A 17,827-nucleotide genomic window follows, 5' to 3' on the forward strand; every position below is an offset into this window, starting at 1 on the left:
CCTTAATACTTTAAAAAAACATTTTTACACATCCATATTAATAACACTGGTGATTATTTTTTCAGTCTCTCTTTAAAATATGAATAATTATTAATATTGGACCTCTGTGAGGGATAAACAGAAGAGAAGATGATGGTACATTTTTAACATGTAAGAGTGGCAAATTATTTCTTGATATAGACAGATTCATGCATTTTTAATAATAATCATAGTACCCATCTCTTTTATAGCATTTTTCATTAGTAGATCTCAAAGCACCTTACAAAGGAGATCAATATCATTATCCCCATTTTACAGACAGGGAAACTGAGGCTTAGGGATGTGAAGTGACTTGTCCCACAACAGGTCAATGGCAGAGCTGAGAATAGATACCAAATCTCCAGAGCCCTTGTCCAATGCTTTAGCAATTAGACCACACTGCCTCTTTTTGAATATAACTGATATGGTACACCAAAGTCACAAATTAAAGTTTTGATGCGGTCTCAAACCTGATTTCTTGATGAAGGATTTAAATATTTTAATATAGTCCTTTCATCGGAAAATCTCAAAGTGCTTTAAAAACACTAAAAACCCAATTTTCACAACAGACCTGGGAGGTGAATAATTATTATCCCAATAACACAGGCTGTGAAATTGAGTCATAGAGAGAGTAGGTGACTTGCCCGAAGTCACGCAGTAAGTTTGTGGGAGTGCTGGTAATAGAATACAGATCTCCTGAGTCCTCATTCTGTATTTTAATCACAAGTCTCGCTTCTTAACTTTCTATGCGTATTTAAAGAGTTCTACAGAGCAGTTCTGAAGTATCACTACAAAAGGCTTCCCTTCAGTAACTATATTTAACTACATCCTGTCAAAGATGCATTTACCTGTCAAAACAGCTAACATTGTTAAATAAACAAATTTCTACCTCTTGTTCAAAAAGGTTCCCGTGTTCCGCTTTGTACAAATTGTACTTGTGTTAACAGTGAGACTGTTGTACATACCTCCGATCTTGGCATTAAAGGCGATTCCTACTGTGCAGTGTGAGTTGTTTGCAATGGCTGCCACTTCTCCAGCACAACGAGTTCCATGCCTGCAGGCAGAACAGAGATTTTTTTTAAAGCAAGTAACATTACCCACTAAAATGCAGATTGTCAATGTTTAAAGTTTTGATTTTGCTCATCCTCAGATGCGAAAAATTTATCTGGATGTCTGTGTGAGATGTTACTATATGACCCCAGCCTGTAGTGCATATATTAGATACAAAATTATATTTCGTAAATAGAAAAGGATTAACAAACAAAGAGATGAGACTAGGAAACAAAAACAGTGGTGGTCAACAACAAAAAATTATGTATAAAATTACAATCATAACCCCTAAGAAATGTCCAAGGGCATCTTTAATTTCTCAAGCAACTGATAAACTATATTTGTATGAAATGAGTATCATCTTTACTCACGAGACCAGAGTAATAAGCTAAATGCTGAGTAACTCTAATGATGGATCAAGATATCAGAATTAGATACTTCTCACGAAGTCACTTCTTTATTAACTTGTTTATAACTCACCAAATTTGATCATAGTATCCTCCCCCCCCCCAACTTTGAAGCTCTTTTTCTCTTTAGAAGCCTGGTTTTCAACTTCACTAAAACCAGACTACCTCAAATTTCACAGCACATCTCATCCCAGGGCAGATCCCCCCCGCGCCAAGCCTGGAGTAAATCACACAAGGATTTGCAGAGGTATGGGTTTTTTAAAAAGTTCCCTGTTTTTAATTTTCAGACTTCCCTAGCAGTATTTTTGAGTATCCTTGAAACAATTTTTTGCCTCAACAATGCACGAATGCCTGCACTATTTACACAAATTTAAAATAGTGAAACAGGTACCTGAAATTTGATTAAGATTGCTTTGAAACTTTACCCAAATTTCTACTGCGTATGAACTCAGAAAAATTTCAAACTACACATACTGAATGAAGACAATGACATCTAGCTTAAAGCCTACATTAATTCATATACCATAAATGACAACAAACGGCCCCTTTATTGAATGTTTGCATTACACAAAACATTTAACCACCACCCCACTAGGATGTTGGTGCAGTCCCAGAAAAACTTATGCTTGACATCCTACAGAGACATGCCTTGAGAAACTTTCAAGGGTCTGTGCTTCATTTCCTTGGCTCCTTTTATATTTATAATGTATAGAAACAAGTTCCCAGGCTTTTAAATGGCACTTTAAAAAGATGCTTGGCTAAAAGGGTTGTGCACTTGTCCTTTGTGTTAATGTCAAGATGATGTAGTGCTGTAGAATGAAAGAATGAAGGAAATCTTGGTTATAATATTTTGCCAATCTACAAGACGGGTATGCTAACTAGAAATAAGAAATGAGCTTTATTTGTTGTTGTTGTTTTAGAAACAGGAGTGTGGAAAAACCCTTTCAAAGATGGTGCAAGCTCAACAGCATTCAGGTAAAGGAAGGAAGCTGTCATATTTCAAACCAACCTCCTCCCAATTTATTATAGAGCCAGGGCCGTCCCTAAGGGATGCAGAGCCTGGGGCAGAATTGGCGGATTCCTCTCTTCTGGGACCGACTGCGCTGGGACCCCCAAAGCAGTTGCCCCGATTTGCCCTACTTAAGGGATGGCTCTGGGCAGAGCTGGCATCTATGTCTAAAGTAAAAGTCCATTATAAGTCCCAGTTTTTAATTGCTTATGCTCTGCCAAATTTTAAATGCTTGGGTTGAAATTTTCCATGCCAGGTATCTGTGCCTGGCTGAGTTCTTTTTGAAAATTATCTCTATATATTGTGTCTAAGATGGATAGAACCCAGATTTTTAAAGAAAACCTACAAGCAAGAATCAATTTTCTCCTCTCCTCATTCTTTCTGTTGCTTTTCTATGTGGAGAAAGTCTGTCTGTCTGTCATTAATGGCAAGCCAGAAATATGTCAAAACCTACTTGTGAAGACCTTAATTAAAGCTGGACTTACTGCCTTCTGGAGTCTTCCCACCTTACAGAGAGAACTTGCAGTAATGCTTCTTCATAAGAAAAGGGAAGGGGCATTCATCACTCTTACACATGCTACATTTCTCCTTGTGAACAGGAATTGGGCACTGAGATAGGGAACTTCTCCAGGTCTATACTTAATTGAAGGCATGGCAAATTAAGAAAGCCTGGCTGTGCCATGAGGAACACAATACATATCAAAGAGAGGATAACAATGCTCTTTCTTTTGCCATCCTCTTCTTACTCACACACAGCATTACTATTCTTACAGAGCTTGATCCTGCTTTCATTGAAGTTAATGGCAAAATTTCCACTGACTTCAACAGTAGAGAGTTTAGGCCCACAGTGTGCATCTATTATGATGACCTAATAATCATCCAAATCTGATAATTATATAATTAACTAGCCCAAATTACAAGACTAAAGTGAAGAAGGTAGGCCAGAAGCAGCACTTTCAGAACTCAGGCACTAGTTCCAGAAGTCTTTCTATTTACAAGACAATAAAGCCTTCTCTTGTCTTGAAGCATCATACTCCTAAAAGCTTTCCTCAGCATGTATCTATTGGTGGTTTAAGGCTGGAACTATCTAAATAAGGGCAATGGGCCAAGCACGCAGCAGCTGGGTGACTGTTACAAGAGCACCATCATCTCCAGTCTGCATGTTGATCATAGGTCCCTCAGAAAGGACCATGACAGTTATCTTGGCCTCATTCCTATGGCTAGACCAGTGGTCAAAACCTCAGTGTGGGCAAAGTCATGGGCTCTTACAAATTGGCACATGAGTGTAAACAGCCCTAAGGGGGAGAGTAACTGAGTGTTAAGGAATCTGACTTACACCACCTGAGATATCAGATCCGACATTGTCTCTAGTACCTCTCCCTCCCTAAATTTTAGCCCTTCTGGAACTCTGACAAACTTTGATGAATTTCTCATATAAAATGTACCCCTATTTGCATGAAATGGATTCTCCCAACTATGCTGCTCTTCACGGCAAACCCATGCCCTTCTTCCATGGAGGCATTTACATAGCTTGCTGCTTTTACAGTCAGTGTTCCTTGAATGATGACCTGCCATATTTAGTTAAAAGACAAAAGAACACAAAACACGTGCTGAATGTTCTAAATGGAAAGGGTACGAGGGACATATGGTACACAGTTTCTTTACAATTTACTGCATTTTTTTCTGTTCATGTTCCCTAAAGTCATAGATCACAAGCTTTCACTACTCAAAATGCAATCACCTTAGATTCTAAATATATATTATCATTGTGATATCCCAAGTGTTATGGAACTCTCTTTAGCGCACAGGACTGGCTTCTTTGGTTCAGGGAAGTAACATGCAATATGATTTTAAAACATTTTTAAAAATGCTGATATTCTAAAACTAAGTTTAAAATCAATGATTTGCTGGATTCCCATTGAAGTTTATCAGAACAGTTAGTGGAATCTTTTCTTTTTACTGAATAAGTGCAGGTTACCTTTAAGAGTCTCAAGAAAATATTACATTCTTTTCCCCATGGAAAGATTTTTGCTTAGCTTTATCAACATGTTGCTTTCACACAAATACTTCTGGTTCAGTGCTTGGGCTGAGGTTCAGTCCAGTTTTTATTTGTTTTCTGAACTGGTTCACTTAGCCCACTTAAAATTACCCTAAGTAAAAGCAGATTTTATAACTCTGACTACAGGTGTGCTCCATGCTGGCAAATCCTTGAAAATCAGCAAAGATAAAAGGGATGAAGAATGATGTAATATACATTATTGTTTCTGTATACATTACTGCTTTCCTCCTCCTCTTCCCTCCTCCCATTCCAAAAGCATTGTTGAGTTTGAGATGTAACCAAGATTTTAAAATGAAGATGCATTCTGTGAAACCAGGAGCCACCAGAGCAAGAAACAACAGAGAGTCCTGTGGCACCTTTAAGACTAACAGATGTATTGGAGTATAAGCTTTCGTGGGTGAATGCCCGCTTTGTCTCTGTAGCTTTTTACAGATTCAGACTAACACAGCTACCCCTCTGATACAGAGCAAGAAAGTCCTGCTGAATAATATACAAACATATGTATTGTTTTCAGCCTGCCAACTGTCCTGCTTGACCTGCATATCTTTTCCTTTTGTTTCTACAGTTAAATTTCACTTCTACTTGCTTCACAAGGGTGATATCCCTTAACAGGTAAAAGCTTAATGGCAGAAGCATGTCTGAAAGGTATGCTGACTATTGCTAACAATTCACAGAACAGACTGCTGTGTAGAGGTGTAGTCATATTCTAAAGAGGCCTTCTTTGATCAGAGAGCAGAAAATTGCACACCACTGAACCAGAGAATTTGACATGCCATCAAGATTAACATTAAGGTTGGAAAGGTGGATGGTTGGAAATGGTAACTAACAAAACTATAGTTGTTTATTCATCAGTCTCTCAGTGCAGAATTGAGTTGGGTGAATACTGTAAAAAGATATTCCCAACAATTTTGTTCCAGAATAAAACAACCCAACAGTAACCTCCTCGCATTTGCTTCTACAGTATCTGAAGTACTTTTTATTCTTTCCCCCCATATGAGTAAACTTTTGTACAAATGAATGCTGGCAGAAAGAGAGTCATATCTATGTTGTTATGTGTTTGCATGAGTACTCACAACAACACACTGTGCGTGCAGGCATTTTGGAAAGCTTTTTATGTGCTTGCAAGTAATCGAGTCAGGAAGCCCAAACACTAGTATGTGAATTAGATGGCTGCAATCACCAGTGTGAATAGTGAACGCTCAAAGCAACAGGCATAATGAAAAGTTTGGGAACAGTTGATACTGCAGGCTGAAATATAGTTACACCAATTATTTGGTTAATAACTCCAAATAACAAATAAATATTTCAAAATTAGAGCCTGTTAATGAATAATTAGAAATAAAGGACAGAAACTAAACTTGTCAATATAAACAGTTTGCTGTGAACAGTTCACCTAACCCTAGTGGTGATCAAACTGTAATCCAGTGCAAATATCTCAAAGGTCCTTGAGTTTTTGTATTTAAATTCTTCTCAACTGTTCACATTCGACTGTCCTAGCCCCCTGTGCTCTCATCCACTGTAATGTGTACAGGAGAGCAAATAAAAGTAAAATGGAGCAGAAAAGCCCCCAAAGCAGCAGAAGACAGGGACTGAGCAAAGCCACCTAGCACACTCCTTCTGCCAAGAAGTTCACAGAAGCTCTCCAGATACAAAGATGGTCTTGTAATGAAAGTATTAAACTGGGACTCAGGCAACTTGGATTCAATTCCGAGCTCTGCCAGGGTGTGCGATCTTGGGGTAGTAATACTTTCCTTCCTCATGGGGGCACTGTGAGGGTAAATTTTATTAATGTCTGTGAGGTGCTCAGATACTAAGGTGATGCATTCCATAAAAGAACCTAGATAGACAGAATTAGGTAAATAGAGCACAGTCCAGAGATCCAGAGCTGCCAATCATGTCCAGCTAGCCAGTAAGGACAATCCCACCATGTTTCCGTCAAAAATATCTGTCTCTGCAGTGAGGTAATCAGTCATTTCATAAACTCGCTTCTCACACAACTGGACTCTGACTTTTCAGTCTTATATAGCAATGAGTGTTCTTCAATTTGATCCTAATAGTCTCAGTTATTTTGGTCGATTCTTTCAGATTTTGAACAAATGTTGAGCTTTCTTTTTACATTCTTCTCCAGAGTAGAACAAGTTCTCCTTGATTAAAAAGAAAACAGTAGATGATGGAAGGAGGCTGAAGCCAAAATCCCACTATTTCTGCCAATGCTACTTAGCAGATCAATAAGGGGGAAAATCTGTATTTCGACTGCTCTGCTATTCCAGAAGAAAAAACTTCACGTCCATTCCACATTAGGTGTGCGCGCGCTGCGTGCACGAGCGTTGGAAACTTTTCCCTTAGTGGTACCTGTCGGGCCAGCGAGGCCCCCCGAGTGGCGCCACTGCGCTGTGCATATATACCCTTGCTGGCGCGACCCCCTCCAGTTCCTTCTTGCCGGCGACTCCGACAGAGGGGTAGGAGGGCGGGTGGTGGAATGGACGTGAACAACACATCTCGAAGAACAACAGTTACGAGAAGGTAAGTAATCGTTCTTTCTTCTTCGAGTGCTTGTTCACGTCCAATCCACATTAGGTGAATCACAGGCTTACCTTTGGAAGAGGGTAGGAGTCATGGAACAATCGATCGGAGGACCGCCCTGCCAACCGCTGCGTCCTCCTGAGCCTGCTGGTTGACCACGTAGTGGGTCGTGAAGGTAGGCACTGATGACCAGGTGGCTGCCCTGCAGATCTCTTGGATCGGGACCTGTGCCAGGAAAGCCACTGAAGCTGCTTGCACCATGGTTGAGTGGGACATGACCTCCGGGGCCGGAACACCTGCGTGGTCATAACACGCCTGAATGCAATCCGTAATCCACGACGAGATTTGCTGCGCCGTCACCGGGAGGCCTCTCATCCTCTCAGCCATGGCCACGAACAGCTGCATGGATTTATGAAAGGGCTTGGTGCACTCCAAGTAGAACACCAACGCTTGACAGACATCCAGGGTGTGAGGGATGCGGTGACTCGGGTCCGCATGGGGTTTGGGAAAAAACACCGGCAGACAAATGTCCTGGCTGAGATGGAATTGTGAGACCACCTTTGGAAGGAACTTGGGGTGTGGGCGGAGCTGCACCTTGTCTTTATGAAACACTGTATATGGTGGCTCCAAGGTGAATGCACCTAAGAGCCTCGCACAGTAGCTCAAAGATTCTATAGTGACAACTGAATTCTGGTAAGAATTTCCTGGTGAGTAGCTCAACCTACATCCAACATTTCAAGATTTTTGGTTTCTAAAGCAAGCATCAGCAATGTGGCACCTAAAGTTATGTGCTAGATAACTTGTAACAGTACTTGAAAAGGAAAAAAGGATAATTCTTGCTATTAATTCTGCCCAAGTGGTGTCTGGGATGGATTTAGAACCTGCAGGAATCTACTTCCTCAGATAAAGAAAACATCTTTTAAGAGCTTGTCTGTTGTTCTATAAAGTTAGCTCAATGTCAAATAAATAAATGAAGATATTGGAAAAATTGCATAGGATCTACTTGCTCTTCGGATTTCAATAAAAGAGGAAAAGAAAAAAAAAGTGGCAGAGAATGCTTTTAAAAATATGACGGGGGGGTGGGGGGCGGAACCGCAAAGTAAAAAACAAAAATCCAGAAAATCAGATTTCATTTTATTTCTTTTCTGACTCTTTGTTCATTTAGGAAGATGAGCTGCTGGATTCAGACACTGGCGCTTGATTCAGGACACACTGTTTCCCCTTGATTATTTCCAGATAATGAGAATAAAAAAGGAAAGATGACTCTCTGAATTTAGAAAAACAGAGCAAGAGGAAGTTAGAAGCTTATCTGGTAAATATTTCCAGTTATGTAAAACAAAATAAATAGCTATTCCAAACATTCCAGTCCTGGGACTTGCAATGGAAGTGTTACAGGAATAAATGAAGCAGCTTAACTGCTTCCATGCAGTGTTACATATCTGATGATACAATATCTGATTGGACATGCTGTACTGGAGTTGAAATTGCAGGAAGCAGCAAAGGGAATTAATAGACAATACATTAAATTTTACAAATATCAGAAGGACAAGTCAGCCTACATATAAATTGCTAAATGTTGTGTTATAGTGGGGAAAGAACAGCCTCTATCTGCTCAGAGTATGACATCAAGGAGTATTACTAGGCATCTTGAAGAGATTCCCCTTAGGTCCCAGATAACAACAATCCGGGAGATCAGAGAAGGGGAATTATACCCAGATCTATACTTCTCAGTCTGCTGGACTTAATAGCTTCATGTATTAGTTATATTATGAATAATACTGTGTGTGAGTCAACTTTTATTGACAAAGTGCAAATCAGCAGAGGAAAGTAAACCGAAGGAAACAAGTTATAGTCACTACCATGTTCAGTAGGAACCAGCAACGCAGTACAAGGATCATTGCTGTATAGCCCACCGAGAGCTATTATATACACGCAAGACTCCAAAGATAGGGAGAGGATGCATTTCAGGGAAATGGTCAAGAGCCAAAAATTGATGGGCATCCATTTTCTGGAGCTGAGCACTTGATCACTGTTAGTACTCTATTGATACTCATGGGAACAACATATTCTGATAATATAGAGCAATGCCATAATAGTGCCCTATAGACAAAGGGGAAAGAAGCAGCATCACTTTGTGACTAGAGGCTATGACACTCTCTGAGTGGGAGAGACAGTATATGCTTTTCTTCCAAGTAATTCACCTAAAGATCAGTCTCCCAGTTCAGAATGGTAGGGGTTTTGCACTCACTGTTCCCAAGCATAGATGACAATGTAAGAAGCAAGGCAGTGGAGAATCTGGCCCTGATTTTCCAAGCGGTCGGGCTGAATAAGGCAACATAGTACCATAGTAATGAAGTCCACATCCATCAGCTTTCTATTGAATAATATGCATTATGTGAGTCCAAAGAATTGGAATTCATGCTTCCAAGGAAACTGCAAAACCATCCTGTGTATTTAGTAGCTATCATATTTTTTGTCAATTGTTTACAACAATGGGTTTGCAAAGTTGAAGCCTGATTATTATTTCTGTTTAAGGCAAATTATAGCTAAAACATTTTTTTCTTAGTAGGGGCCAATCCTGCTCCAATCTAAGACACTGGGAATTTTGTCAGAGTTAGATGTTTGCTTTTAAAATCCCACTATCTGCAATGCCCATCTGCATTTTTAGGTGACTAAATGCCTTTAAAAATCTGACCCTTGTTGTCTCTTCTTCAGTGCAATTAACTGAGCAGTTATAATTTAAAAACATGGTTAACTCTAAACATATATAAAACACATACAAATGTAAGTGTTTTCCAAGGGAAAAATATTCTAAGGGAAAAATATAAGATGAACAAGTACTTCTGGAGTAATATATATATACACACACAATACCAAGAATATGAAATAAGTTAACTAAAAATGTAGCAAATAATTTTAGTCCCAATTATATGTATATATAAAAAAATTCTTGCCAACATCTTATACACCACATTTTAGCTCAGTGTGAGTTTTTAAATCAAAAGGCTGTATGTACACGCCTTTTCTGGAAAAAAAATGATGGTAGAAGAGAGGGAACAAATTAATAAAAAAAGCTGCGAAGTCTCTCTTTCTTTATTACTTTTTATATGAGTTAGATTGCAAGCTCCTTAGGGGAGGAAATGTATTATTGATTCTTAGCTCACTTACACTAGTGCAAAACAGGAGTAACTACAACAAACTTAATGGAGATAAACTGGTGTCCCAGTCAGATCAGACGCAAACCCAATTCACAATGCCATGCACATCTAGAATGCTACACACAAATATTTGATAATAGTAATTCTTCCCTGACATCCCGCTGTTCCAGAGAAATAGTAGAAGCAGGGAGTGTGGCTTGAACAACTGGAGGCTGGGACTCCGTGAGAACCTGTGGTCTCAACTTCTTGGCTCCTCAGCCATACAAGCAGAGGCTATCCCCAAGCAGAGAGATTCTGGATAGAATGAGGGTCATAGGATATTGAGGATGAGCTTTAAACAGCATTAAGTAATCCTATCATTTTTGCTTATGGCTTCTTATAAATATGGCTTCTTAACCACCCTTTTTGTGTGTAGCCCAGTGAAGCCATGGCAGATCGACAGTGGAAGGGAAATCCTTGTGTTGCTACATTTTCCCCTTCCCCCATCTAAATCTACAGGGACAAGGGAGTTTTGCTTCACCCCATGACACACAGCAGAGGCCCAAATTCTAACCCTCTGAATGGGGTTTAAATTAGAAAATGCTGACATTAGCTACTCTGTTAAACAACTTAATGAGGGAGGGAGACAGACCAAGATTTGTGCAAAATTTACACAGCAAAGATCATTGTGATGATTGTGTAAAAGCAGCCAATCTAAGTAATTTCTCATTCTTGAATCTTTATAGCTGAAGAGAAGAATGGAATTAGTTCTCTCCAGTTTGCAATAAAAAGCACAGACCATTAATATAACCCTTGAAATTAGTTCCTGCTACATTTTGATGTCCTAGCATTTAATGGTTATGCAATAACACCTCTACTGAAGCTCAAACTCCTGGGTAGATAAAGAAAGCTATGAGTTCCACCTGAACAAATCATGAAGAAGCTCAATGTAGTATAGGTTTGAGTCACAGAAGCACCATTTTTTGACACAAAGATATAGATGCTGTGAGCAACAGACAGAAGCAACCATCAATGTATAAATATATACAATACATACAAATGTAAATATTTTCATATAAGGGAAAATATAGGCGGAATATATATATTTATTACTTCTGGAGTAATATATATATTTATTTATTTATTACCTCAGATACCTCTGGTTGAAATCCATTCTGCATACATGAAGCCCTAGTAATCGAGCTCTGTGAAGGTGGAACAGTTGGGGAGGTAAAATCCTCCCCGCCCACCAACCAGGGGCAAGATGCATGGTTGCTGCTATTGTAAAAATAATACCCACTGCCTCTCTGCATAATTATATTGGGTGCTGGGGACAATGTGTCCACATAAACATAAGCCTGCCTCAGGCTTAGTCCCCACTGTGGCATTCTGTGTTGGGCTATGGAAAGCTGGTGAACTTTTTACATGTTGCTCTGCACCACACTAAAATTCATCCCATGTGCATTTCAATATACAAGTCAGTATCAATGCAAAACTATGACAAGTGTATTAACCCAAGTTCATTCCTCCAAGGGAAGAGAAGAAGGGAGCTTTTTGGAGTGTAATAGGCCACTTCCAGGAGCAATTCTATATGTTGGTGAGAATCTTCAGAATCCTGTTTCAGGATCATCCATTTACAGACTGATCACAGCACATTAAAAATGAATTAATCTGCCACCAAATAATGCCTATTTGGGTATAAGTTCTTGGAGCTCAAGACTGTCTCTCGGAACATTCTATAGCAGCATCACTTTAAGTGATGCATTGCTTGTGGGGAGTCAGGGTTGGCTCCTTCCCTCCAGTTTCAATTGGTGTTACTTAGGGCTAGTCTACACTACCCACCCGGATTGGCAGGTAGAAATCGATCTCTCGGTGATCGATTTATCGCGTCTCATCTAGACGGATAAAACAATCCCTGAATCGACGCGTGTACTCCCACCTCGTCAGGAGGAGTAAGCGCCGTCGACGGGGGAGCCGCAGCGGTCGATTTGCCGCCATCCTCACAGCGGGGTAAGTTGAATAGCATATGTCGAATTCAGTTACGCTATTTGCGTAGCTGAATTTGCGTATCTTAAATTGATCCCTCCCCCTAGTGCAGACCTAGCCTTATAGTCTTAAACAGGAGATATGCCCTTTGGGAATTAATAAAACAGGTTTGACATGACGCACTAAAGGAAAAGTTACAATCTCACACCAATACAACCCAGTCTATTCAAGTGAGCTGCAGTTCACTCTGGGCTACACATGTAAAGTGATCAACTTTTGGAGCAACTTTGGATAATGGGTTCGGTGTCCACAGCCCCTGCTATTCATTCCTTTGTCAATACAGCAGCACTTCACAAGAATCCTATAACATCTGAGCTGCTGGTCCTTCTACTGCTAGCAGGGAAATTTGAAAGGCTCTGTTGTCTGTATGTGCAAATGCGCACAAGACAAATACTGAATACATCTGCAGAGGAAAACTGGCTCTGAAAAAGCTCTCACTCCCCTTCAGCAGCCACTGTCCTCTTCCTCAAAATCTGCATTAATGCAGTACTCAAGCATTAACCTGTGAAATGACCCTTCCTCGCTCCTGACAAGAGCTGGCTGGTTGTTGACAGGCCACAATTTACCAGATGATAATCTTCTCAGCAGCTTTCCCACTTCTTCTTCTCTTTTTTCCACATTTCCTGTCTACCCCCAAGTGCCTTTCACACTCAGTGTCCATGCAAACATGTTCCATATTACACAGAGGCTATCAGATTGTAATTTCCATCGTCAATGTGCCAGACAGCATTCCGTTAAAAAAAAGAAAAGGTGTTATACTCTCGGAAGGGGAGATGGAAAGGTACACATCTATCTCAACAGGAAACATCAGCAGAGGGACAGACATGATGTTTTGATGTGTTTTTAAATGTGCTACCTAATTGATATCAGCCTCTTAAGCCTGGTCTACTCACAATGTTCCACTGGTTTAAATTAACTAAAGGTATGAAGTTAAACCTATGTATTAGTTTAACCAGCACCACTTTGTGTGTGGACACTCATATCATTTTAAATGTAGCTTGTGCCAGTTTAGTTTGCCCCTGTTAATTTACCAGTACTGTATAACCTTTTAAAAACTGATTTAAGATGCAGCTGCTTACATACAATGCAATACATTGGAGAATTAAGACCATTCAATTTAAACAATGGAGTTGCTCCATTGTGAAAGGAGAATCTAATGCTATGGATGACCAAGAAACACAGGAAATTACAAAATACTGTAGAAAATGAATTATAGGCAGAACGTATACCAATACCTAAAGTTAAGATTGCCTGATACTTTCTATTGTAAGTTCCTGTTTTCAGTTGCTTTTAAATTTGCCAAACTTAACCACTCACACTAAAATGTCCACATTTGTTCTCTGCCTCAGGCAGAATTTTATTTTAAAAGTTTCAGCATGAAAATGGTTCAGTGTTTCTGAGAACGAGATTAGGGGGAAAGTTTTTCCAATACAAAATAATTTTTCCAATCATTTTTTGACAAACTTCCATGCTTCAATACTTTGGAGCAGAAAATTGGAAATTTGGCAGGGTAAAAGTCCTTGGGCCATAGGTGCCTTTTGCTGTCACCATGAAAATCTGCCCAGATTTGGCTAAATTATATGTCTCTGAAAAGTGTAATTTGCATATGCCCTGTAGAACTTCTTAGAGAACTGTTGCTGAAATTTCCAAACCTTCTATCTGCAATGAACATGCTCCAGCCCAGCAGAGCTCATTAGAACCACCTACATAGTAGGTACTGGCTACAACTTCGGATAGCAGGGACACAGCATCAGTAACATCAGCAGCTTCCCTTCTAGCGTAGCAAACGGAGTGTTTGGTTAAGGGCCAGGAGTCTGCTTTTCCACTGACATGTGGAAAAGCAGTGGAAAATTGCTTTTCTGTTAATTTCACAGCCCTTATTACTTAAAATGTATATCATTAGGGTAAAGGTAGAAAAGTATTAATTCCTCCCATTTTACACCTGGAATAATTGAGAGGCTACACAAGTTACTTCTACCAAAGCTGAGAATAACACTCATTTCTCCAAAATGACAACCAAAGGCTCATCTAGTTAGCAACACTGACATTCAGAAATAATGTCAATTTTATGTGCTTGTCTCTGCTGTCTATAAACACTAGTCCAATTTCCTCTCCAGAGCCAGGAATAGAACTGCTGATGCCCACTTCCCAACATTCCTCTGAAGACTAGAAAATAGCATGTAAACCACTGACCAAGCATGTGTTGTGTCCTCCTCTAGTGGCCGGCCCACATAGATGAGAACAGCCACTGCTATCAGTTACTCCTTTATTTCGAGTAAGGAGGCGCGAAGGGGTCTGGCCTGTGGATGTAAAGCCTCTGCATTCCAACCTTGCTGATGACCCATAATGGAGCCAATACAGTTCCATATGATGGATTTCTTTCTTTTTGTCATGTTTATCTTTATGGCTAGCAGCATGAATAGTGATGTTTCTGGAGGTCACCAAGCTGCCATGGTGATAAGTACTCTATTTTAAAAAATAACACATTTCTCTGAAGCTTGTATACCTACAGTTGTTATATTTAACCCCTAAGATTGTGATGATTTTAAGAAGTTAGCAAATAAAATGTGTCTGTTTTTTTTTCTCTTCAATTTGTTTCCTTCATGCATTTGACTGCACTCTGTCTAGAGAGTTTCACTCTTCCTTCCATTAGAGCTTGTCTGCATGGAGAAATTGATCAGAACAGCTATTTCAGAATAGCTCCCCAGAGGACTCTCCATTCTGGAATAGTGTCCACATGGGGAGGAATAACTATTGCAGAATAGTTTATTCCACAATAGCTATTCTGGTTAATTTCCCCATAAAGACAAGCTCTAAGGCCCCAGTCCTTCAAACATCTATGCACATAAAGTGTCTCAATGAAGTCAATAGGACTGCTCACACGTGTCAGTAAGTGTTTACATGATCATGCCTATAGTCCATTTCTCCTTTTGCTAAAGTCTTGAAGAGACCATTATGAACATCAACAGCACAACAGAAAAATCCTTATAAAATATATTAAAGGGATTAAACAAACAAGGGCATACTATTTAAAAAGAATGAGGAGTACTTGTGGCACCTTAGAGACAAACAAATTTATTTGGGCATAAGCTTTTGTGGGCTAAAACCCACTTCATCGGATGCATGGAGTGGAAAATACAGTAGGAATATATATATATACACAAAGAACATGAAAAGGCGTTGCCATACCAACTCTAACGAGACAAATCAATTAAAGTGGGCTATTATCTACTGTATTTTCCACTCCATGCATCTGATGAAGTGGGTTTTAGCCCATGAAAGCTCATGCCCAAATAAATTTGTTAGTCTCTAAGGTGCCACAAGTACTCCTCGTTCTTTTTGCTGATACAGACTAACACGGCTACCACTCTGAAATACTATTTAAAATGATCTCTCTCAGACACTAGATTTTTTTAAGATTAGTAACTTACTAAAAAGTTCACAGTGTCCCTTTAATAAAAGAAATGAATGTGGGAGGAAAAGAGACTACAATCTGAGTGTGCCGAAAGAGCCATGATGGAATTCCCATGCTCCATAAACAGCCCAAATCTTGTTGTGTAATACTTTCTCCGATCCCCAAGCCTCACTTCGAATTTTATTGTCCCTTGTCATCTTAATTTTATGGTGCTGGCTCCTCCTCATTGTGAATAAATTTCCAGTGACATTCTAACTTCCTCTCCTCCTTTCCCACTTCTTCCTCTGGTGCATTACAATATATCATCAATCGCTATTGATTGTGATTCAGACTTCTCATTCAGACTGACAGAGAAATTATGCAGCCAATGATATCTCAAGTGCCAGAGCAAGCAATTCCCCTTCTTCCAAAACCTCCACACTAGAGCTTTATCATTTCTGTATAGCAGGGAAAAAACAAAACACATAAAAATAACTCATCAAATGGATAGAGCTGGTTGTACTAAAAACACAAAGACAAAAATATAAAATCAAGCATGACAGAAAAAGCTCCTAAAAATTACAGGAAGGCAAGCTGGAATTCTCATTCCCAATCATCCTCAGGCAGCAAAGGACACCCATCCATTGCTAAAGAAAAGGTTGGGGGAAAAGCTTTTGGAAAGGTGAGATTTTTCCCTTGAAAGGGGCACCTCCTCCCTCTTTTCTCTCTGTTCTTCTGTGAGGCAAATGACTGAAATATACAAGAACACTGCTCTGAGGAAGCAGGGAGAGGTGAGGTAAAGCAGAGGAACAGCAAAGTGATGTGTTGGTGGGTCACTTGGCTAACAGCCTGCTATTTTATCCAGGTTGCAGACCTTATTTGGATATGTGGTGATTATTTCAATCCCAGAACAACAGTTAAGAAAGGAATAGGGTATTCTGAAACCGTGGTGTCCTGGCCAAATTCCAGCTTAGGCAATTACATTCTGCCTACTTTAATTCCCACTGCAATCAACTGGCTATGGTATTGTGTTCTGTCCTAAATTCTATGTGATGCTGCTGTGCACTATTAAACAGACAGTTTTCTCTCTAGAGCTGGTTGCATTTCAAGTTAGGTGAATCCCTCTCAAAATAGAGCTAAACCCTACCCTTCTTTGTGTTGATGCAATAAGGCATCAATCCGGCACAACTACATTTTCTAAGGGAGTTTTAACATGGACTTCAGAGGGTGCTGGATTACGCCTCTGCTAGAAAAAAGGGTTTGGGGAGCGTCTTCCCCAGACTGAACTAGTATGGCAGGATAACTCTCAAAAGATCTATAAACTGGGTACCCCACATGGCCTGAATGAGGCATGGTGTGCTGGATTGTACATGGCCAGGCACCCTATGCTTATGCTGTTATGTACAGTACAGGGTAAGTGGGGTAGTAAACTTAAGTCAAAGACGCAATGAGGTATACCCCACCATTTGTTTCCCTTCACAGCCTGTCCTGTGCTTTCTAATATCAGACCTGCTGCTAGCAACTTTCCCAGCCTGCCACAATTCCAAAGAGCTGGGGAAGTACATAACTCTTAGTTTGTATTTCAGTTTAAGTTTGTTCAACCACATTTTATCATTTGGGAGAGAAAGGGATCCCCTAAAGATTTGCCCTTCAAGTATTTTACAAAAACATTCCATGGCTAATGAAACCCTAAGTCATTAGTTTAGAGTTATGGAACTCCACTTTTGGTTAGCAGCTTATAGTTTAGTCATCAGCTTTTGACTGTTACTGTGTGGGTGCTCTATCCAACTTGTAGTTAAAGGTTATTTTTGATGGTATAGTAAGAGGAAATCAATAGTATATCTGGATATGTGTGCTTTAGCTGCACAACACCAATAGAAGATTCAGTGGGCCAGATTTTCCACTCTATTAGACAGGTTTCAGAGTGGTGGCAGTGTTGTATGTATCAGCAAAAAGAACGAGGAGTACTTGTGGCACCTTAGAGACTAACAAATTTATTTAAGCATAAGCTTTTGTGGCTAAAACCCACTTCATCGGATGCATGCAGTGGAAAATACAATAGGAAGATATATATATACAGAGAACATGAAAACATGGGTGTTGCCATAATCAGTTAAGGTGGGCTATTGTCAGCAGGAGAAAAAAAACTTTTGTAGTGGTAACCAGGATGGCCCATTTCCAACA

General features: G+C 39.8%; 1 protein-coding gene across 2 annotated transcripts in view; it reads right to left on the bottom strand.

The window, feature by feature from the left end:
* Positions 1–17,827, bottom strand: part of PCSK5 (proprotein convertase subtilisin/kexin type 5) — a 295,959-nt gene that overhangs the window by 171,448 nt on the left and 106,684 nt on the right. For both annotated transcript variants that reach the window (XM_054032645.1, XM_054032646.1), the window contains exon 6: positions 984–1,072. In XM_054032645.1, coding sequence (XP_053888620.1) covers positions 984–1,072 — 89 coding nt within the window. The remainder of the gene's footprint in view (positions 1–983; positions 1,073–17,827) is intronic.

This window comes from Malaclemys terrapin, chromosome 6 (genome assembly GCF_027887155.1).
Source record: "Malaclemys terrapin pileata isolate rMalTer1 chromosome 6, rMalTer1.hap1, whole genome shotgun sequence".
Lineage (NCBI taxonomy): Eukaryota > Metazoa > Chordata > Testudines > Emydidae > Malaclemys > Malaclemys terrapin.